The following is a 22,441-nucleotide window of genomic DNA, read 5'->3' as shown; positions in this document are numbered from 1 at the left end:
CTCAGGGGTCACAGGGACAGTTAACTAAGCACCTGCCCAGTGCCAGGCACTGTGCTAAGCTTCCAGAAACCTCCAGAACCACCGTGAAGAACATGAGCATTCTCGGATGTCAAGAGTCCATCAGCATCGCAGGGACACCCCGCCCCCAGACATGGCTGAGTATGTCCCCAAATATCACATGAACAGCACTCATTGTCTATCTGAAATTCCCATTTATCCGATGTCCTATACCTTCTGTGGCGGGTCTGGGGTGGGGCTTGAGAGTCTGTTCTTCCAGCAAGTTCCTGGGGGAGGATGCTGCCGCCGGCCTGAGAACCACCCAGGAAGGGAAGGGCACTGTCCCTTGTTACAGGTGAGTAAATGGGCGTGGAGAGGTTCAGCAGCTTGTTCAGGGCCTCACAGCCCCGCTCCTGACCTGCCCATGAACCGGGCACCCAGTAAGCAGAGGAACAGCAGCCTCCCCTTGCCGCTGTCTCCTTACACGTTTGTCCCCCCTAAATCCCTTCTCCACACAAAGCCAGCATGACTGTTTTAAAAGTGAAGTTGAGGTAGCTCCCATTGTGGCTCCACGGGTTAGGTACCGACTAGTATCCATGAGGATGCAGGTTCAATCCCTGGCCTCACTCTGTGGGTTAAGGATCCAGTGTTGCTGTGAGCTGTGGTATAGGTCACAGACACAGCTCGGATCCCATGTGGCTGTGGCTGTGGTGTAGGCTGGCAGCTACATCTCTGATTTGACCCCTAGTTTGGGAACCTCCTTATGCTGCAGGTGCAGCCCTAAAAAAAAAAAAAAAAAAATCGAAGTTGAATCGCATCACTCCTCTGCTCAGAACCCTGCAATGGCTCCCATCTTCCTCAGGGTAAAATCCACTCGTGGGCTGTGGCCTGGGGGCCACCGGGTCTGGTCCTGGCTTCCTCTCCGATTGTATTTCCTGACCACCTCCCCTGCCTGGTTCCCTCTTCTTCAGGGACACCAGACTTCTTGCCGATTTTTGGATGCTGCAGGCTCCTGCCTGAGCTGCTCAGGACCTTTGCACATGCTGTTTGCTCTGCTTGAAGGCTCTTTCTCCGCGTACCCCCCTCACTCTCTCGTTTCCTTCAGGTCTCTGCTGCGACGTCACTTTATCGGAACCACCCCCAGACCTCCCACCTAAGACGGCAGCGGCTTCTTCACTCTCTGTCCCTGGTCCTGACTTAACCTTTCTCTGTATGTGTGGTATGCCCTTAACTCTATACCTGTGTGTCGTGTATCTTGCGGGTCTTCATGCGCGAAAAAGGAAGCTCCATGAACGCAAGTCATTCGTGTTGATCACTGCCTAGCACGTGTCTGGCATGGAGTGGGTCCTTGAGAAAAAATATTAAAAATAGTAAATGAATGAATAGACTGCGTCCGTCCCATTGTCACCCAATGAGACATGCCAACCTGTTATACAAAGGTAGGCTTTTTTTTTTCTTTTTCCATTTTTTTTTTTTTTGGCCGGGGTGGGGGGTGCCTGCACCTGCCACATCTGGAAGTTCCCAGGCTAGGGGTCGAATCAGATCTGTGTCTGCAACCTACACCACAGCTCACGGCAACGCCAGATCCCTAACCCATTGAGTGAGGCCAGGGATCAAACCCACGGCCTCATGGATACTAGTTGGGTTTGTGAACCAATGAGCCATGACAGGAACTCCAGAGTTAGACTTTTTAAAATGCAAAATTATCGTTCAAGGAGCTGTCAGAAATGTCTGAACAGATTCACTAATCACCATGTCAACTTGGCTTTGGCAAATAAACAGAACTGAAATATTTAGTGGCATGCAGAGTACCTCCCAGCCCCACTTACAAAAAGCCGCCTTCTTGCTTTGCTACAGGCTTGCTCAGGACTTAACGTGTTAACGCCCAGGGGCTGTTCCCTAGCAGCAACGCAACATACAAGCAGAGGCTGGAATTAAAACGTCTCTCCTTTTCTGTAGCCAAATGGTAGTTCTAATTATAGCCTTCAGACTGGCATGCATATTTATTTACTCATCTCTAGTCTTGGCTTATAATTAAGCGTTAGTGCCTTCTACCTTGGAAAATGGGTGACAAATTATTACAACGTGTTCGGGGGTTGTGTATGGTTAGAGCAGGGCGGGGAGGGAAGCTCGGGTGTGACCCATGTCTATAATTACACCATCACATTACATCTAGCAGGTGTGACCAGGACCACAGCAGGCACGCAGGGAAGGGAGCTGCTGCTCTCGATGCTTTGGGGGAAACGGGCAAGTGCATCCGTGGATGCACAGAAGGGCAAGAATTGGGAGCCCCCCCGGCCGGGTCCTTGTCCCGCCCTGGGCAGCTGGTGACCCCAGAGAAGCCATTAACACCTGGCTGATGGGCTCATGCCATCTTTGCAAGCCCTTATCTCGGTCCCCAACATAGCAAACTGCAGGTGCTCAATACACATTGTAAAATCGAGGATGTGAGTAGATGAATCCATCAATGGGAAGCACTCATCCTCCTTAGAATTTCACTTCCGACAGCATCTCTCTCACACACACTGCCCCACAGTCATAAGATGCTGGCGGGCCCTATTTTTTGGTAGCAGATCTCGCATAGGCACAGGCGCACGGCCTCGGGAATCCAACACACCGTGTTGGAGGGACAAGGTGGAACCCATGACACGGCCCTCCTCGGGGGCAGCCTGCCTCCCGCGACGGTCACCTTATGGGTGGAGAGGCCTGGCCCCTTGCACCAGCCTGGGACAACTCCGGAGGGCTGTTCTGGCTGCAGTGGGAATAGCGGAGGCCTCCTCCCCCACTGTCAGGCGTCACTGCCCAACTTCTCCCTCCACTGGGCTGCCCTCTCTCCTCCCCAGACCATGAGCCCAGAGCCCAGCCCCCACTAAACTGCCTGAACTCATCCTTTGTCTCAGGGTGGCCCACCCTACATGGGGAGACGGGCCCCCAACACGCCGCGCAGTAGCCAAAGGAGATTCCCCCTCACGGTCACATGGTGAAAAGACAAACTTGCTCCAAAGAGGATGCCCTGGCCCAGAACATTCCAGAAACTTCCCCTTGATTCCATTTATGAGCAGATGAGGGAACTTCCTCTGGCTGACGCCCATCCCACTTTGGGGAGCTGATGTACAAGCCTGGCCCTGGGTGGCTTTTAGCTATTTTTGACTTTTATGCATCCCTTCATACCCAGGAACTCCAGATTGCAGCCCCCAGTCCTCAAGCTGCTCAAATCCAGGTGGGGGGAGAGAGAAGCAAGTGCCAGCAACGCAGGGTGACGTGTGACAGGGGAAGTCCCGGGGGAAGGGGGAGGCCTCCAAAGAACAGAGGACGGAGCCCAGACTGCGGGAAGGGCGCCAGGAAGACTCCCCAGCGACGGTGACACGCTGACTCCTCGAGCGAGGACGACACCCCAGGCGCTGCTGACACTTCGTGGGGACGATGACGAGAGCCTCAGTGTGGCTGCAGAGGGAGGACAAGGGACCATGAGCGGGGTGGAAAGGGAGGGCAGGTGCCAAACCGTAACGGGTCGTGGAGCGTGTGCAGGTGGAGGAGTGATGCCAGGCTGGGGCTGCGGAGGGCGCTGAGCGCGCTGCTGGCTTGGGCTGGAGGCGGAAGGCTCGCAGGGCTCAGGGGGCAGCGAGTGGATGAATGGAAGGCCGATGGTAATGACCGCGCTGGGGTCCCAGCAGAAAGAGACCTGCCCCCAGAGCCGGCCCAGCTCCGCGCATGGTCCTCACGCAGCCTTTGTGTCCTTCGAGGGGATAAACAGCCCAGGGTGAGGTCCTGGGAGGACCGCGCTGCTTTACGGGATCTTCGCGTGCACCGCGATGTTTCAAGGTCACCACCTTGGCCTTGAGCCAACTCTCTCGTGTGACCAGTGAAAGGATTTCCGTGTCAAAACATGCCCAGATCAGAAGGACAAATCATATGTGGTCACTAATACGTGGAATCTAATTATTGAAAGGATGCAAAAGACCTTAGCCACAAAACGGAAACAGACTCCAAGATTTGGAAACCAAATGTGTGGTTCCCAAAGGTGTGGCTTTCCAGATGTGGGGGGAGGGATACAGCAGGAGGTTGCAATTAATGTATACACACTGCTACATATGAAATAGACGAGCAGCAAGGATCTACTGTAGAGCACAGAGAAATCTACTCCATACTGTGTAATAATCTACACGGGAAAAGAATTTGAAAGGGAACAGATACGTGTATTTGTGAAACTAACATAACATCGTGAGTCACCCACACTTCAATAATTTTTTCCTCATGCGCCCAGATGGTCAGTTACTCTGCCTTCCTTTTGGAATTCAGCTTCAGAGCCTCTCACAGCTGCCTGCATTCCCAACGAAAATGTGAAAAGAAATATTTTTGCTATGGAATGTCTCTGCTTTGCCCGAAGCTTGCGGTACATTTGCGATGATTTTCGGGGCTCCTTGGTAGATTAAAGACCCAGAAGGAGCGGGCAGGGAAGGACCAGGGCGGTGTCACCGATTTACGCACCAACAGCCAAGCCACCTGTCCCCTCAACCCTGTCGTCGTAAAATCGCCTTCCCAGTTTAAAAGGGAAGGTGCACGTGAGCCCAACGCGGAGATGACAGCGGGCAGAACCAGCGCCAGCACCTGCCCCATGTTCCCTGAGGACAGAAATCAGACCCCTTGCTGATCTGGGCCCCTTTCTGTCCAGCCTTAGATTTTCCCACGTGGTTGTAGCTGGAGTTACCATCTGGGGTTAGTGGGTCCCTGGAGATACCCCTCAGCCCACCTCTTCACCTCGCTTACAGATGAGAAAACGAATCCAAAAGGGTCAGTTACTTTGTATATACCAAGAAATAAAACTCAAATCAAGTATTTTTAAAAGACTGATGAGTCCATATATGAGTATACAAGGAACAAAAAAATCCCACAGGTTGGAGTTCCCGGCGTGGCTCAGCAGGAATGAACCCGACTAGTATCCATGAAAACTCAGGTTCCATCCCTGGCCTCGCTCGGTGGGTTAAGGATCCAGCGTGGCCGAGAGCTGTGGTGGAGGTCGCAGATGCGGCTCGGATCCCGCATGGCTGTGGCCGTGGTGTAGGCCGGCCGTTGCAGCTCCTATTCAACCCCTAACCCGGGAACTTCCATATGCCATGGGTGCAGCCCTCAAAAGACAAAAATAAATAAATACGTGACTCCCACAGGTTACCAAACCAGTTGGAGGCAGCTCTCCACCTCCCAGTCAGGCCAAACTGCAGTGTCTGATGCGTCTGGTGGCTGTGGGATTGGTGAAAGGGTCTGGCACGTGGCCTAAGGAGTTAAATGAGTCCCTGCCTCCTTCCCTGCCCTGATCCTGAGGTTTAACCTGACTCCGACTCACCCGCATGGGGGGCTTTTTTTTTTTTTTTAATAGCTTGGTCCTTATCTGGCCTGCGAGGCAGCCTCACTCTGACCTCACACTCTATCACCAGACTTCTCACCTCACAGTCATTGCAGTACCGTCATCCCAGACGAGCAAGAGATGGTTAAAAAAAAAAAAAAAAAGACAAGAAAAGAAGTTTCTGGTCACAATACCTAATTTGACAGTTTCAGAACTAGGCGATGCCTAGTCCAGGAGACTGCAAGAGCTCAAAGACTCATTATAGATCAAACACAAGAACCTGAAAGAACTCAAGAGGATAAAAAAGGTGGGTAGACTGAAGGCAGAAAAATGCCATCGAGTTTTCACGAATGGAGCAAAGGGGAACTCTGGAAACCAACTAGAGAGACGGGCCAACTGGAGCAAAATTCTAGCATGGTGTAATTTTTGCATGATTAGTGAAAAGAAAAGCGCTAATTGCTGGAAGCCGATGACCCATCACTTTAATGAGGTCATTGAAATGACAGCCCTGGGGATGGCACGCAGCTAAATCATCCCTCTTTTAGGAAGAAAAAGTGTCCACCGCTTTCCTCAATTCTTTGTAAAAACAAAAGAAGCAGCGGCAGCATCTACAGAGGAACAAGGACAGGTGGCAACCAGTGGCCTCAGTGTGACAGTAAGGAACCAGCCCAAGTTGCCCAGATACCTACAGGTCCAGGCGCTGGCGGGCCCTGGGAGACAGATGTGGAATCTCAAAGGCCCGACGGGAAGCGTGCTTTGACCCGCGGGCCAGCCAACACAGCATTTCAGCACGTGTAATAGCAGTGGGGGGCGCTGGCTCTGTTCAAGCTGCCTGGGCTTGAGTGAGTCATCAAATCCATCTAGATATTTCTGTCTCCAGCAACACAGAAATTGACATCATCTGAAAACCCTGTTGCCACAAAACACCTACCAATCCTGGAAAATTTATGATAAATATCCTCTTAAATGCCGAACCGTGCCTGTATCAAGTAAAAGAAACCTCCAGGAGCCAAAAATGAAGAGGAAGTTGAGAACGCCTGACCCTGGGGGACATTTGCCAAGCTTCGGAACAAGGAGGCTTGGTTTCCATGGCTGCGTAGGAACCAAAAAAAAAAAAAAAAAAAAAAAAAAAACCCACAGGCCTGCACGAGGTAGGGACTTGAAAATAAGACTCCCCTAGAAAGGCAGGACCTTGGAAGCCATACACTCAGTGACAAGAAGCTGTAACAATGGAATTCCCATTGTGGCTCAGCAGGTTAAGGATGCAACACAGTGTCCAGAAGGATAGGGGTTTGATCCCTGGTCTTGATCAGCAGGTTAAGGATCAGGCATTGCCTTAAGCCGTAGTGTAGGTCACAGATGCGGCTCAGATCTGGTGTGGCTGTGGCTGTGGCGTAGGCTGCAGCTGCAGCTCTGATTCGACCCCCAGCCTGGAACTTCCATGTGCCATGGTGCAGCCACAAAAAGAAAAAAAAAGGTAGAACACACAAAAATTAACAAAAAGAGATGATAAGGAAACTCGTGTTTCAACTCCCGCTCGCTAGCCCTTGTGAGAATCTGCAGCACGTACCCCCTCTCATTGGGTTTGGCTTTGAATCGACATTGGTTGGAATGGAACCAAGCCAAGAAATGATCTATGAGTGGCCTTGGGTTGATCGTTCCCCACGGGCTTGGCGGAAACAACTGCAAATTCGCTCCGGAGTTAATCGCCCTCCACCCAAGGTGTGTGGAATAGCCAAGATAAATCCCAGCCCTGGGTTATAAGATGAACCCTTACTGAGTACTTACCCTGTGCTTAAATCCTGTGTGTGTATTATCCCCCTTAATGCTCACAGCATCCTTTTGATGGTAAGTATTCTCATTATTATTAATATTATCGTTTGCTTTTTAGGGCCACGTCTGCAGCATACAGAAGTTCCCAGGCTAGGGGTCAAATCGGAGCTGCAGCTGCTGCCTAATCACTAGCAACACCTGATCCTTAACCCACTGAGCAAGTCCAGGGATCAAACCTGCATCCTCATGGATACCAGTCAGGTTCATAACCTGCTGAGCCACAGTGGGAACTCCATCTCCTTGTTATTAATAGCTTTCTTATTCCTGGATTAGGAATAGGTGAACGGAGGCACAGAGAGAATAAGCAACTTGCCTGAGAACACACAGCGAATAAACAGAAGACCTGGGTTGCAGACCCAAGAATCTGGCCGCTCTCTCAAGCTGGGCTCTCTGCTGCCTCTCAATTCGACATCAGGAGTGCAAGTTACCAGGAATCAGCTCACAAGGTGGAATTATTTGACTGATGATGGAATTATTTGACTCAGGACACAAATACGAATTTTTTTTCATGTTTAAAGGCATTCTTTTAAATGTGAACAAATGAGATGCAGACAAAAGAAAAAATAAGGTAAATAGCAAAGAGAAACAGAGAAATTTTTTTTTTTTTTTTGTCTTTCTTTTCTTTTTTTTGTCTTTTCTAGGGCCGCACCCGCAGCATATGGAGATTCGCAGGCTAGGGGTCGAATCGGAGCTGTAGCCACCGGCCTATATCACAGCCAAAGCAACGCTGGATCCGGGCCGTGTCTGCGACCTACACCACAACTCACGGCAACGCCAGATCCTCAACCCACTAAGCAAGGCCAGGGATCGAACCCTCAACCTCATGGTTCCTAGTCAGATTCATTGACCACTGAGTCGTGAAGGGACTCTGAGAATTTTTAGAAATAAGAAATGTAGGAGTTCCCGTCATGGCGCAGTGGTTAATGAATCTGACTAGGAACCATGAGGTTGCGGGTTCGGTCCCTGCCCTTGCTCAGTGGGTTAATGATCCGGCATTGCCGTGAGCTGTGGTGTAGGTCGCAGACACGGCTCGGATCCCGAGTTGCTGTGGCTCTGGCATAGGCCGGGGGCTACAGCTCCAATTCGACCCCTAGCCTGGGAACCTCCAAATGCCGCAGAAGCGGCCCAAGAAATAGCAAAAAGACAAAAAAAGAAAAAAGAAAAAGAAATGTAATGACTGAAAATAAAAACTCAAAGGATACGTCAAAGCACAGATTGAATAGGGGTAAAGGGCTGAAGAAAACCTGTGACCTGTAAGAATTACCTAGAGAAACGGCCCAAGATGAGGCGCAGAGAGACAGAGCTGGGGAAAACATGAAAGAAAAGGGAAGAAGTCAAAGAAGATAGGATGCGAAGGCCCAAATGCACACATCTCCTAGGTTCTGGAAGAAAAAACGAGAGGGCGTGCAGGAGACCTGAGATGCAACAGACAGGTTGAGGAAAGAATCCTCAGACGCAGGAATGCAATCTCAAGCAGGCTCTCCGTGGAGACATACCACCGTCAGATGACAAAAACCAGAGGCAAAGACACAATCTGGAGTCCCATTGTGGCTCAGTGAGTTAGGAACCCAACGTAGTGTCCACGAGAGTGTGGGTTTGATCCCTGGCCTCACTCCGTGGGCTAAGATCCAGCATTGCTGCAACCTGTGCAGTTGCTCCTAAATGTGGTCCAGATCCTGAGTTGCTATGGCTTTGGAGCAGGCCGGCAGCTGCAGCTCGATTCCACCCCTAGCCCAGAACTTCCACGTGCCTCAGGGATGGCCGCTAAACAAACAAAAAAAGACGTGACCTGAGAAGCAACAAGAACGAAAGGGCAGATCCCATCAGAAACCGGAAGGGAGCTGACCGCTGATGCTCCAGAGCCACCGGAAATTGGAATGCAATGGCATGCTATTTCCAACATGCTAAGAAAAAAAGTACCATCAAAATAGGACTGTCTGCCTAGTGATGGAAAAGATAGACATTACCAGACAAATAGAAATGGGTGAATCTACCAGTAGAGCTTCAGTAAAGGGAATTTTAAAGGAAATGCTTCACAAAAGAAAGAACTGATGAGCCAAGAAAGCATCAGATACGCCGGGCAAGCTAAGCAAGAACTGACTAAATAAAATAAGGGTAGATGACGGAGCATGATAATGGGAGCAAAAAGAATGCAAGCACGTATATGTAACCGGGTCACCATGCTGTACAGGAGAAAAAAATAGTATTGGGGAAGTAACAATAAAAAAATTTTTTGAAGGGTAATAAAAACAAGTTGAAACTAAAATATTGGGTAAAAATAACACGTAAAGCTGGGTGCATGATTAGAGTGAAAGCAGTCTGCAATCTTTGTATTTTATGTGAAATGTTTGGGAGAGGAACAGAAAAGCGGCAGAACTTTAGAAACTGAGTTAAGTGTGTTATGTCAGAATTGTAAAGATAAGCACTTAAAAAAAACAAGTGATTTTCAAAGAGCTAAGGAAGAGAAATAGAGGTCAGTGAGGGAAGCCAAGAAAGTCATCTGTAACGAGAGCACCAGGTATGGCGTGATGGAATGCTCTCTGCAATGGATATGGTCTAACAGAGACACAGCAAGGATGCTGCAGGAAGGACCACTGGCTTGAGAGGGATGCTGGACCCAAGATGTGAAGCCCCTCTTCCAACCCCTTAGAATCCTATGGATCAAATAGGACAGGACCATATATAAGGCTATTCTTTCCTTCTTCCTTCCTTCCACAATGGTTTATTGAGCACCTACTGTATGCCAGGCACCACTCTAGCTGGAGATGCATTTATGGTGTTTTATCTCTAGGGAGGAAAACGTACAATAAACAAAATGATTTGAGATGATGATGCTATGAAGAAAATAGTGATGAGACAGCCTGGCAGAGAATTGGATGGGCATTTGTTATTAGGAGGTCCTGAAGAGAGGCAAGGTGAGCGGAGACCTGAAGGTCAAGTAAAAGCCAACCACAGAGGGAGCTCCCAGGGTCCAAGAAGCCTGGATACGTAAGGTGGGGCCAGCTTGGTGGAGCTGGAGGCCGGGTAGAGCCCAGGGGCCGTCGTAAGGCTGTGGGAAGGTTTTGTTCCAGTTTCTGCTGGGAAAAGAATCATGTGTTGGCTTCAGTGAGACCCAAGGCTTTGCTAGCTAAGATCTGTATAATCATGGAGAAGCTGAAAATTAGCCCTGCTGGCAGGCAAACCGAGATAAACAAGGTTTCCAACAGGACATGGAACAAAAACACAAAGACACACAGGCAGGGCCACCCTGCAGCTGCAAAATGACGAACCCTTTCCCTAGAATCACCCAGCACAAGGCCCATCATGAGGCTCCTTTGCAAGACGGCCCTGGGTTCGTGGCGGCAGCAAGCCTGGGAAATCCAGCACTGAGGCTTCAGGAGGGCTCTTGGGGTTACCCTCTCTGGCGACTGCAACAAAATCACGACAAGATTAGCCAGCATCATTCTCAACAGCAGCCAGGCGGCTCGCTGAGAGCTTTACACATATATGGGACATTTCATGTTCCCTTAAGCCTCTGGGGTGACTGCTGTCATGACCACCCTCTTCTGAGGGGTGGGATTGAGACTTAGAGAGGAAGACTAGAAAGTAGCAGAAAGAGGATTGAGAAAGAAATTTGTCTGACGTCGGCAAACAAAGGCCTGCACCAGCTCTCAGCTTTCTGGGTGCTGGCAAGGGTGGGAGCTATAGTGCTCCTATTCAGGTCTGAGCCCTAAGTGCTCGCCTTTTATTTTTAGCAACTGAGAAATTTTTATTTATTTTATTTTATTTTCTGTCTTTTTAGGGCCACACTGGCAGCATATGGAAGTTCCCAGGCTAGGGGTCAAATCAGAGCTGTAGCTGCCAGCCTACACCACAGCCACAGCAACGCAGGATCCTGAACCCACTAAGTGAGTTCAGGGATCAAACCTGCCTCCTCATGGATACTAGTCAGATTCATTACTGCTGAGCCATGACAGGAACTCCTAGTTTGTTTTGTATTTTTATGTTTGGCAGCCCCGGGTATAAGGCTTTCCCAGGCCAAGGATCAGATCTAAACCTCTGTTGTGCCCTAAGCTGCAGCTGTGACAACACCCTTAACCCACTGCGCTGAGGCAGGATCAAACCTTCGTCCCAGCCCTGCAGAGACATGGCCGATCCCTTTGCACCAGAGCGGGAACTTCTAAGTGCTGGCTCTTAATCACCATATTTTAGCATCTTTCTGCAGGTAAAGTCTCTAAGTGAATTTCAACCCTAAGGCAAAATGCAGGAAGCATCCCATTCTAGTGACCTGCTTCCAGGAGAGAGTTTACCAGACGCATGCAAAACGCTATTAGAGTGAATACTGCCTCCTTGATGTGGGGGTAAAAAACCCCGTCCCAGGAGTTCCCGTCGTGACTCAGCAGTTAACAAATCTGACTAGCATCCACAAGGACGCAGGTTCGATCCCTCGCCTCACTCGGTGGGTTAAGGATCCGGCGTTGCCATGAGCTGTGGCAGACACGGCTCAGCATAGGCCAGCTGCTGTAGCTCTGATTTGACCCCTAGCCTGGGAACCTCCATATGCCGTGGGTGCAGCCCTAAAAAGCAAAACAAACAACCAAACAAAAATCCCCCAATCCTATGAGGTACTGAAACCACAGCATCATTTGGGCTGGAAGTCCCCACAGACCTCACCCAGGCTAATACGCAGCCTGGAAGCCTTGGTGCGGTTGTTCAACTATTGATATCCTTCCATACCAACTGGAAAGTAGCTGTCCCCGCCGCCCGCCCCCCGACCCCCAACCTCTGCCCACCCGCACAGAGAGGCCTGCAGTCCTTTGCGATTGGCCAGGCCTGGCCTTACCTGCTGTTAAAGCATCACCCTCACCTGGATCCACTGTGGGCTCCTGGCTCGTCTTGCCCTCGCGCTCCCCACCTGACGCTGCGTTCCTTCACCAATGCCTTCTCTGGACTTTACACCCATTCTCTCAGCGCCTCAAACCTTAAAGATGCCTGGTTTCTTTCCGACCAGACATCTGAGATGACGGTGGGAGAGGTAACTGGTGGTTTTAGGCCCAAGGGAGGATGCAAAGCTACAGGCTGCCCCCTGCTGTCGCAGATGAGTATTGCAATCACCCCCCAAGTCAACGTCTCCTTTCTCCGAAAATGCACTCAGCTGCCCCTGAGTGGGAAGTTACAAGATAAAGAAAATACAGACGATGCCCCAGAATATTTTTTCCCTTGCTTAAAATTCCCTCCACAACCAGAAATCCAGATTCTTCAGAGTACCAGCCACTGAGTTTATCTTTTGCCTAGCCAAAATAAAACGGAGGGATGCTTTTCCTCTGCAAATAGCAATTTAAGAGACCGGGGATGGCAGTCAGCAGGGGTTCTCGTCCTGGCCACATTTCCTGCCTGTGTAACCAGTGAGGGTGGTGATTTTCCTGCACCCCCAGGCTCTGCACCCAAGCCCGGGTCCGATCAGCCCTCTCTCCCAAGGGTATTGTGATGCTTCAGTGAGAAAGGCAGGTGAGCCCACGCTCAATCCTCAAGTGCTTCACAAATGCTATCTTTAAGGTAATTATCTATCAGGGAATATTTAAATTATTTCCCAGAGCCTAGACTGGTATTGAACACTAGAGGGTCTAATTGCTGGAAATGATTAAGGACCCTCCTGGGGAAAGTGGGGCGTAGTCAGCCACGTGGCACGATCACAGAAGAGGTAACACAGCAGGACGGCTGTCCTCAGAAGGCCCTTGGCTGGTGTCTCGGAATGTGGATTTCAAGAGAGTTTTCTCCATCCCCTGAAAAGAGCGGCTCGCTCACTGCGCCTAAGCTGTTTGAGCTACAGTGTGATGCATGCTGAGCTATGCTGAGCGCTTGCTCTCCTGGGTTTGCGTACGTGTTGCACAGACTGTGCCTAGGTAGCCAGACCCCGGTGAAAGCTCCAGGCCCTGAGTCTCCAAGGAGCCTCCTGGGGAACATTTCACCCGTGTTGTCACCACTCGCTGCTGGGGAATTGAGCACGTCCCGGGCAACCCCCCTGGATGAAGATTCTGGAAGCTTGTGCCTGATTTCCTCCGGACTCCAAATCGCACGCCTTCTCCCTTTGCTCTCTTCGCTGATTCTGCTCTGTTCCCTTTTGCCGTAACACATCACCCGTGTGTCACCATGTGCTGAGCCCTGCGCGCCCTCCTGGGAGACCACCAATCCGGGGTGGGCTCAGAGACCCTGACACACCACACAGCCCCCAGATCTGGCAAGACCAGTCAAGCCGACGCATCCAGGCCTGGCTGGGGAGCATCACTGCTCTATAGGCTGAAAGTCATTAAAAAATCCGAATGCTTTGACCCACAATCCCATTCTGGGAAATGCGTCCTGTCGAGATAATTCAACAGAAAGAAACAAGGGGGGAAGATATTCATTCCGTGAAAGTTGTCCTACCCCTGAAAATGACCTGAAAGGCCCAAGAAGAGAAAACCACAGCTCAGTGAATTAAGATACATCATTTCTAAGAAACAGATTAAAGTGAGAGGTACAAAGATTATAAACAGGAACATGAAAAGAGGTTTCCAAAGGTGAATTTTTCTTTTGAAGCTGCCTACAAAACGGTGGGGACCTGGACAGCACGTGTGCAACAAACAGTAAGATGGAAAGCGGTGGGACGGGGCTGGACCACCAGGGCGTGGCGGTTACTCATCTTTAATGATGCTGTTGGCATCGACGGGAATTTTTTAGACACTTGGCAGGAGCAACTGGAAAGGCGCTTTCTGTACTCTCACCACCTTTTAAAAGGTGTGTGCTTGCAGGGAAGAGGGGGTCGAAGTTGAGCCGAAACTTTTCTCTGGCAAAGAGAGGTTTAGGGCAGAAGAGGGCGGCCTGAACTATGCAAACACGTGCTGGCCGTGCCCCTGCCTCCCCCAGTCCGCTTGGCCCTGCACCCCAGCCTGCCCGCTCCTCCGCGGACCCTCAGCTCTTTTCAACCCGCTCCAGCGGCTCCCTCCTTCCGAGGCTCGCCGGTCCCTCTGCCCCACCGGGCCGTGGGGAGCTCCAGCCGGGGCCAACTTGGAGAGGGCGGAGTCTAGGAGGTGGGCGGGGCTACGAGGGCCCTTCCCGCCCACATCTGCCCCACCCAGCGGAACCTCACTCAACCTTGCTGAGTCCCCGGGGCTGCTGCCACTGGCCGTGCCTGTCACCGCACACCTGAGCCCAGGCTGTAAAGCTTTACAAGCATCTGTTCTAAGGTCCTTCTCGGGGTTGAGAAAAACCGGATAAAACACTGCTGCAGCAACCCCTCGAATCTAGGGATTTTTCTCCTCTCTTGCAAAGTTGCCTATAACGTTATATCACAAGGCAGGCAAGGGGGGATGACGTGCCCTAGGATACCTAGTGAGTCCCTGGCAAAGCTGGGACTGGAACTCGGTGGCCTGTCCTCCCAGGGCTGGGGCTGCGGGAGACCCACTCAGAGCGAATCTGGATGCTTTTCCAAGTCAGTGACGGTGGAAAGAAAATGTATCCCAGCTAGACTGACGGGAGTCACCTTTTTTTTCCCCGTCAGCATTTTCTTTTGGAAACTTCCAAACACATTGAAAAGTTGAAAGAATGGTACAGTGAACATTTTATACCTACCCCCTCGTGTGTACAATTAACATCTTATTGTATTCCCTTTGTCACGTATCTATCCATCCTTGTACCACCTATTGGGCTGAAATCATTTCTAAATAAATTTTCATCTTTAAAAACCAGCCCCCATGGAAATCTTCAGCCTCTACACACATCAGGTCCTTGGTCATCCTGGACGCCTCTGCTGGCCTTTTTGGTCCTGTTTCTTATCTCTGGAGCATGTGGCCAGGGGACCTGGGCCAAGGTATCTGAGCAAACCGCATGGCTGTTCCAGGCTGTTCCAAGCTACTCTGTGCCACAGTCTGCAGACGGCCTTATGAGTGGTTCTCCAAGCAGTAGGCATTGCCCTCTCTAATCGCACTCATGGGACCCCTTCCAGAGGTTCAGCGCGGTCAGAACCACCACTCCTCGGGCCACAGCAGCCACAGACACCTAAGGGAGAACAACCACCCGCGAAGCCTAATTCTGGGCCTCAGCGCTTCCCTGATTCATCCTTTTGGAATGAAACTTCAAAGTCACCAAATGCCAGCCGTTCTCATCCCCGCTCAGGAGAAACAGAAGGAGGCGAGACGGAGCCCCAGCCCCGCAGCCTCTGCCTTTAGACCGACGTCCTCTCGGAGGCCACCCTCTCTTAGCCCCTTCCCCATACAGGTGCTGGGGGCTCCATGTGGTCTGGTGGCTCTCACCCCGTCTCCTCCTCTCCAGCCCTCTCCAAGGCCAGCGTGGGCTTCGCCACCTCCTCTCACCTGGCCCACAGCCCTGTCACCTCCCCTGCTGGTCCTTTACTGGTCTTCTTTGTCCTGTGGCTTGAAGGCAGCGGCACCCCTGTCACGCAGGAGCTCCGGACACTGCTCCAAGCCACGCATGGCCCTGGTGCCCCCTTTAGCCCCCAGGCTGGTGCTCAAACCCTGTTGTTCTGTCTTGCATCCAAGCATTTGCACCTGCCCCACATATACCACCTGGCACCTCCTTCATGAAAGCAGAATCCAGAAGACGTGCCAAGGGTGGGCACACAGTGCCCACAGGCCTGGTGTGTTGGCTGCCCCCCACAGCCCTGGGTGCCTCTTGCCCCTCCGCGTAGTGGGACTTCATGTGCACCAGCCATGTGCCCATGTGTTACCCCTCCGGCCATAGGGAGCACCATACCTGGTGGGTGGGCCCACAGGAGAGCTTTATGCCAAGAACTGTGACTCTGCCAACACACCCAGAAGGTGAGAAGATGCCAAAAGCCCCAGAAGCATGGCGTGTGCGGGCAGAAGCCTTGGTGGGCAGGAGAGGCCTGGGGCCACAGGGCAAACTCGGGCCGCACGCGGCAGCGCAGAATCGGGGCTGAAGGTTCAGAGCCTGACTCCCCACCCGGGCTGCTCCTGCTTTCCTCCTGAGGGTCTAAACTCAAGGCCCAGCTTCGGCTAGCAACTGAGCGGCCTTGGGCCGTCACACCCCTTGCTGGTGAGGGCCTCCACTCCCACATCTGTAGAATGGGCTCAGAGATGCCTGCCTTGCCGGATGGAAAGGGTTCGGCAAGATCAGGGGCAGCTCTTTGTAAACCGTCCAGGTTTAGGCAGGAGAACAGGTTTTAATCATGCAGCATCTCTAACTGTCCCTTGCCTGGCAGATACTCCCTGATTCCGAGAGAGGCAAAGCCACACCGCTCCCCGCCCCATCCGTCGTCTCCTCGGAGCCTCGGGGCATCCACCAGGGGCGGGGCGAGGTGCTGCTCCCTCTTCACCTGCCTCCAAAGGGGCCAGGGCTGCCCAAGGTCAGGTGTCTGAGCCCAGACCCTCGTGTTCTCTCTGGGAGCTCATGTCTCACTGCCCCAGAGGCCCGGACCTTGGCCCCCTCCCCTCCCCTATGCGGTACTGAGGTCCCCAGCCGGGGCAGGGGGTGGCAGAGCTGAGGGGCAGCTGAGCTGGGCATGGCCCAGACCACCAACCATCTCCACCCGCCAGGGGCTTAAATGTGTGTGTGTGTCTCTTTATCACACACACACACAGGCACACACGGCCCGCCCCTTCCTTGGTCCACGGGGGAGCTGCCCATTCCCAGGGCAACCGTCAACACAGGCAGAAGCTCAAACCCAGCTGGGCTCAAACGCTCTCTCCAGCCTGGAGGGCCTGGTGTCATCATCGGCCACTCTGAGCTCAGGGTCCGGTGGGGACAGGACCCCTGTACAGGCTCTCTTGGGGTTAGGAGGGAGGGGGCGTCCTGGGAGAGGTCTGAGCTCAGGCAGGGCCCCTCTCTCTCTCCCTCTCTCCCTCTGTCTCTGTCTCTCTCTCATACACACACACACAAACACACACACTCGCTCCCATGGGAGGCCGCCCCACCCCTGGGCTCCAGAGAACCACCTTAGCTGGGTCCCCACAGCCCTTGACCAGGCTGCCAGCCTCAACCTCCTCCATGGCCCGGGGCGGCCCTGTGGTGGGCAGGGGCCTTGCAAGAGGCCACCAGGCCACCCAGGCCCTGAAGGCCGCATGGTCCCGGGGAGCTGCAGGTGCACAGCAGGACCAGCTGTGGAGGGAGCTCCTGGAGGCCGAGAGGAGGAGCCAGTGGCGCTGGTGAGGGGCCTGCCCTGCCCTGCCCTCCTCCCAATACCTCCTAGCCTGACTCAGGCTCTAGGAAGCTTCTGGAGAAAGACAGACCTGAGGAGTGGGGGTGGGCCAGGCAAAGGGTGTTGATGGAAAAGTGTTTGGGCCAAGAAAGAGCATGAGGAGGGGGAGGGAGGGTGCCCAGCCTTGGCCAGACGGGCGCCTCCAGGGCGAGGAGCAGGGTGGGGGCCGGGGCGGGGGCACTGCGTGCATCCTGGGAGCCCAGCCCCCCTTTGCCATAATCCCGCCACCCGGAGCTGGAAGGATAACCCGCCGGCAGAGGGATTATGGCAAAGCGGGGCTGGGCTCCCAGGATGCGCGCAGTGGGAGCCAGGGGAGGGCAGGCCGCCCTCTGACCCAGGAAAGAAGGTCCCTTCCAACTCAGTCCAGCCGTTCCTAGGAGAGCCGCCGTGTCAGGCCGCAACGGGGCCGGGCCTGGCTTGGCTGCACAGAGCCCTCCCTCCCAGGACAAGGCAGCCAGAGGGCCACAGAGCCCCGCGGGCAAGGGGAGGCTGGCGTGGGAGGAAGCGGCCTGGGCGAGCAGGTCTTGTTTCCCCAGGTGCCCGGGAGGCCTCTCCCAGGAGCAACGCTCCTGCTGAGACCTGAAGTGGGACAAGGGGCTCAGGGAGGGTTTGGTGCAGCGCAAACTACACGAAGAACAGAGGGGCCTCGGGGTCTCCAGTAGAGAAGTAGGCCGACGCCCCCCTCACTGATTGGCGTCTGGATGATTGTTGAATTGTCCTCGAATGAATATCTTAATTACTTGATGTTGAATGAATGAATGAACAAATGAATGAATGAAGGTCGAATGAACGAGGCGCCATGGGGAGGCTCTCAAGCAAGAGCCTGACTGGCCTCGGTCGCTGTTTAGGGGACCCGTCCGGCCACTGTGCTTGGAACAAATTGAAGGGGGAGCAGGTGTGACCATCGAAGTGACAGTTGAGAAACTGGCAATGGCAGCGTGAGGCCAAGGTGGCCTGGGCTCTGGGGGAGGAAGTGTAGCTGGAGATTTGTGGAGAATTCAAGGAATGTTCTGGCGGTAGAATGACCAGAACTGCTGATGGGCTGGAGACACAGAAAGCCAGAAAGATGGGGCGTGTGTTGAGGGGTTGGGGGGCATTGTGGGGGGTGTGTGTGTGCGGTGTGGGCATTGGTGTTGTGGGGGAGGCATGGGGGGGGTGTCTCGGGGCACAGGGAACATTTACAAAGACAAGGCCGTCGGGTGCCATTTAACTTTTCCAACTACTGATAGAATAAAGAAAGTTTTCTTTTAAAAAGGAAAAAGAGTCATTCCTCTTGCGGCTCAGCGGTAATGAACCCAACTAGTATCCTTAAGGACACAGGTTCAATCTCTGGCCTCGCTCCGTGGGTTAAGGATCCAGTGTTGCCCTGAGCTGTGGTGTAGGTCACAGACGTGGCTCGGATCCTGGTGGCTGTGGCTGTGGTGTCGGCCGGCAGCTGCAGCTCCGATTCGACCCCTAGCCTGGGAACCTCTCTATGCCTCAGGTGCAGCCCTAAAAAGACAAAAAATAATTCAAAAAATAAATTAAAAAGGAAAAAGCTAAACATTTCTCAGAGAAGCAGTAAGATGGAAATCCTGAAAGAAGAGCTGCAGCCCTAGAGCAGAAGGTCGCACACGCCTTCACACCCGGCCCCCCAGGGAGAGCGTGGGGGACAGGAACTCTCTGGAGAGAAACTGTCTGAGAATGTTCCAGAACCACAGAAATACATGAATGCACAGACACAGGAGGGAGAACAAGCAAGGAGGTCACAGGGTCCGGAAAGCGGGGATCCTAGCACAACAGGGGTGGGGGGTGATGAATGGTGGGAGCCCGGGGGTCGGAGGGCAGCAAGCGGGAGGGCCCAGGGGTGGCGGCGGGGGGCGGCCTCTGGAGTGAACGTGTAAGACTCGGTTGGTGACCCGAGGCGTTTTCGACTATATGGAAAATAATCCCGAGGGGGTGGCCTTGTGATTTTGTTGGAAAGTTTCGAATCAGTGACCAGCACGTAGAAACCTAAGAGAATTGGGATGAGATGTCATTATCAGCTCTAGGAAATAATTCCAAGCTGTGCACAAAAGGAGCTGGGATCAGAGTCCCCCGGACGCGGTATAACGAGTTCATCCTGCAAACAATACCTAACGGGGGAGCCAGAATCTATGAGACAATCCTTTTTTTTTTTTTTTAATCCTTTGCTTTTTAGGCCTGCGCCCGTGGCACATGGAGGTTCCCAGGCTAGGGGTCCAACCGGAGCTACAGCTGCCGGCCTACACCCCAGCCACAGCCACGCCGGATCTGAGCCGCATCTGTGATCTACACCACAGCTCAGGGCAACGCCAGATCCTTCACCCACTGAGCGAGGCCAGGGATCGACCCCGCAACCTCAGGGTTCCTAGTCGGATTCGTTTCTGCTGCGCCACGACGGGAAGTCCTATAAGACAATTCTTTTGGAAGCAAAGAGGGAGACGAAAGGGTGGAGAAGGCTGGTTCCTCCCTCCCGTGATGGGAAGCCTGCAGATGAGCCCAGGTTTTCAGTGGGCAGTGGGCTCACTCTCTCAGCATCTAGAGATGAAGGGCTAGAAGAAAGAGCTGAGGGAGTGCCTGGAGGGGGGGCTCAGGCTGTGAGGATTGGGGCAGAGAAAGCTGTGTTTACATGAGTCTTAGAGAACTCTTTGGCTGTTTAAAAAAAAAACAGATGAAAAAGTAAACTCCCAGCGCAGGGAGGTTTTTCTCGTGGCCCCTCCCCTTCCCCCGGCCCCGGCCCCTCCCACCTGCCGCCTTCACAGGCTCTGAAAGGTTATTGAGCTTCAGGAAGTGAAAATGCTTTTCTTCCCCAAATAGTGGCAGACACCCCCAGCCCCCCAGCAGTCTCTGCGGACCCAGACCGGACAGACAGGGTGTCACCGTTTCCTGCCACACCTGCTATGCACCCTGTGGTGTCAGAATTTCCATGCTGTTGAAATGTGTGTTCATTTTAGAATCTACACCATCAATACGTGCTGATCTTTGGCATTTGATCTACTTAAGGATTTCAGTTCCTCCACAAAGTAATAGGTGCCTCGGTGGCGGCAGCTTCCTCCCTTGACCCCAAATCATGGTAAAATCAGGGCAAAATCATGGTAAAAAATGATTCGACAAGAAGGTCTCACGCTGCCCGTGTGTTTCCTTTCCAGGGCTCAGAACTGGAGTTTCCTGAAAGACTATGACCCCACGGTTAGACAAACCACATTCCTGGCCAAATACCTGCCCTTGGAATGTCCCCTCAGTCCCTTGCGTTTATCAAGGAGCCACTGTGTCCTGGATGCTGAAACGTACAGAGACAAAATGTCACCTTGTTTCAAGAAACTTGAGGTCTAGTGGGAAAGAGCCTTTAGAAATTCGTCCCAGGAATTCCCAGTGTGGCTCAGTGGGTTAAGAACCCAGCTAGTATCCATGAGGATTTGGGTTCGATCCCTGGCCTCGCTCAGTGGGTTAAGGATCCAGTGTTGCCGTCAGCCGTGGTGTAGGTCATAGACTCGGCTCAGGTCCTGAGTTACTATGGCTCTGCCGTAGGCCGGCAGCTGCAGCTCTGATTTGATCCCTAGCCTGGGAACTTCCATATGGCGCGAGTATGGCCCCCCACCCCCCAAAAAATGCATAGTCAGAGACCCAAACAGGAAGCTGAGCATTGTAGCAGGTGACCCAAGGTGGGTGCCACGCCAACACGGCCCTTGTGGGGATTAGGGCAGTTTCACCATCGGCATGGTTGGCCCTGGGGGGGCTGCCGTCTCCCCAGGGATAGATGTAGTTCATGGGACCCGGAATCCCCGCCTGAGCTCCTGGTCCAGACTCCCAGCCTACAGAGCCTCTCCCTGCCTGGGGCTCTGTATGAGCAACCTGACCCCTGAAAGCCCTGACACACCACAGGGTGGGCCATGGCCTCAAGGACTTTGCCAGGTGAAAGAAAGCCGGGATCCTATTTCTTAACAATGATTCTGTCACTTCTATTTGACAGGAGCACAAAGTGAATCAGGAACAAGGGCAGGGAGGGCTTGTCAGAGTAGTTACAGATCATACCTTCACCCACTCGTCCATCCAACAATTACAGAAGTCACCAGAAGGCATGGTCTGGGCAGCACGCCCTCCCAAGGCCCTCAGGCTGGAAACAAACCCAAAGCCCTCGTGGGTGAACAGGTGTATCACGTGTGGAATATTCGCAACCGTCACACGGGACTGCCCTGTGACGTGGAGAACGGAGCCCGAGCCAGGAACAGGAGGCATCTCCCCAACATGTTCTGCAGAGAAAGGAACCAGAGGGAAGAGGCTTGGGCCCATGAGGAAGAAGTTCAAAACCACCACGTGTGAGGCCCCATCTCAGCTCAGGGCAAGACGTGGTCCCGCCCTCGGTCCTTGCTGGCCAAGCATCACCGGGAAGGGGGCGAGGCAGCGTCTGGATCGGGAGCCCTGGGGGTGAGCAGAGGAAAGTGGGCACCTCTCGGCTGAGGCGTCGAGTCCCGGGTCCAGAGCGGGATCTGGGCTCCCTTCACTCGGAGGATGCTTCTTGCAGAGGGGTCCGCTCCCTGCTCCCCTCTCTTCCCGCTCGGGGGCCCGGCTGGTGTCTGGCCTCTCCTGTTTGCCGCAGCCAGTGACCCTAACTGTCCCCTCTCCCAGGGCAGCACGAAGGAGCCCGTAAAGTTGCCAGAGTATGTGCCTCTTTTCTCTGACACGGCCCCGGTTCCACGAACCAGGCCGTGGGCAGCAGCATGGACATGCCCCTGGGGAAAACCCTCATCGGCCTGGCCTTCTTCTTCGTAGAAGGACTTCGGAAGAAGAAGCTGGAAGACGAGCTGCAGCCGGTCTAGGAGGAGGGCTGGGTGCCCTGCCCCAGGTAGGTGTGGGGGCAGCTGGCACACCGCAGGGGACCCGGCACCCGCGCCCAGCCAGCGCCCAAGCATCCTCATGGAGGAGGGGGTTTAAAGGGCTCCCGGCTCAGCCTCTCTCCTGAGATGGCGAGGACCCAGGACCCGCCCAAGGCCGTATAACCGGCCACGGTGGGGGCTTCCCTCACCTGCATGTGGTCAGGAGCACTGACTGTGGGTTCGGATCCCGCTCGCGACTGAGCG

The 22,441-nt window shown here is 53.3% G+C and overlaps 1 protein-coding gene across 1 annotated transcript; it reads left to right on the top strand.

Moving 5' to 3' along the window:
- The first annotated feature begins 17,062 nt into the window (after positions 1 to 17,062).
- CIMIP5 (ciliary microtubule inner protein 5) lies at positions 17,063 to 22,180 on the top strand. Its single transcript, XM_021087840.2, is given in 4 exon segments — positions 17,063 to 17,310; positions 20,513 to 20,552; positions 21,990 to 22,044; positions 22,047 to 22,180. Coding segments are annotated over 4 exon segments (477 nt in total).
- The last annotated feature ends 261 nt before the right edge of the window (positions 22,181 to 22,441 follow it).

Source organism: Sus scrofa, chromosome 3, assembly GCF_054392235.1.
Source record: "Sus scrofa isolate SSC_HxYL_T2T_F1_AM1 chromosome 3, Sscrofa_HxYL_maternal_Yorkshire_Landrace_v2.0, whole genome shotgun sequence".
Lineage (NCBI taxonomy): Eukaryota > Metazoa > Chordata > Mammalia > Artiodactyla > Suidae > Sus > Sus scrofa.
The sequence above is the reverse complement of the archived record's forward strand: the minus strand, read 5'-3'. Positions and strand labels throughout refer to the sequence as shown.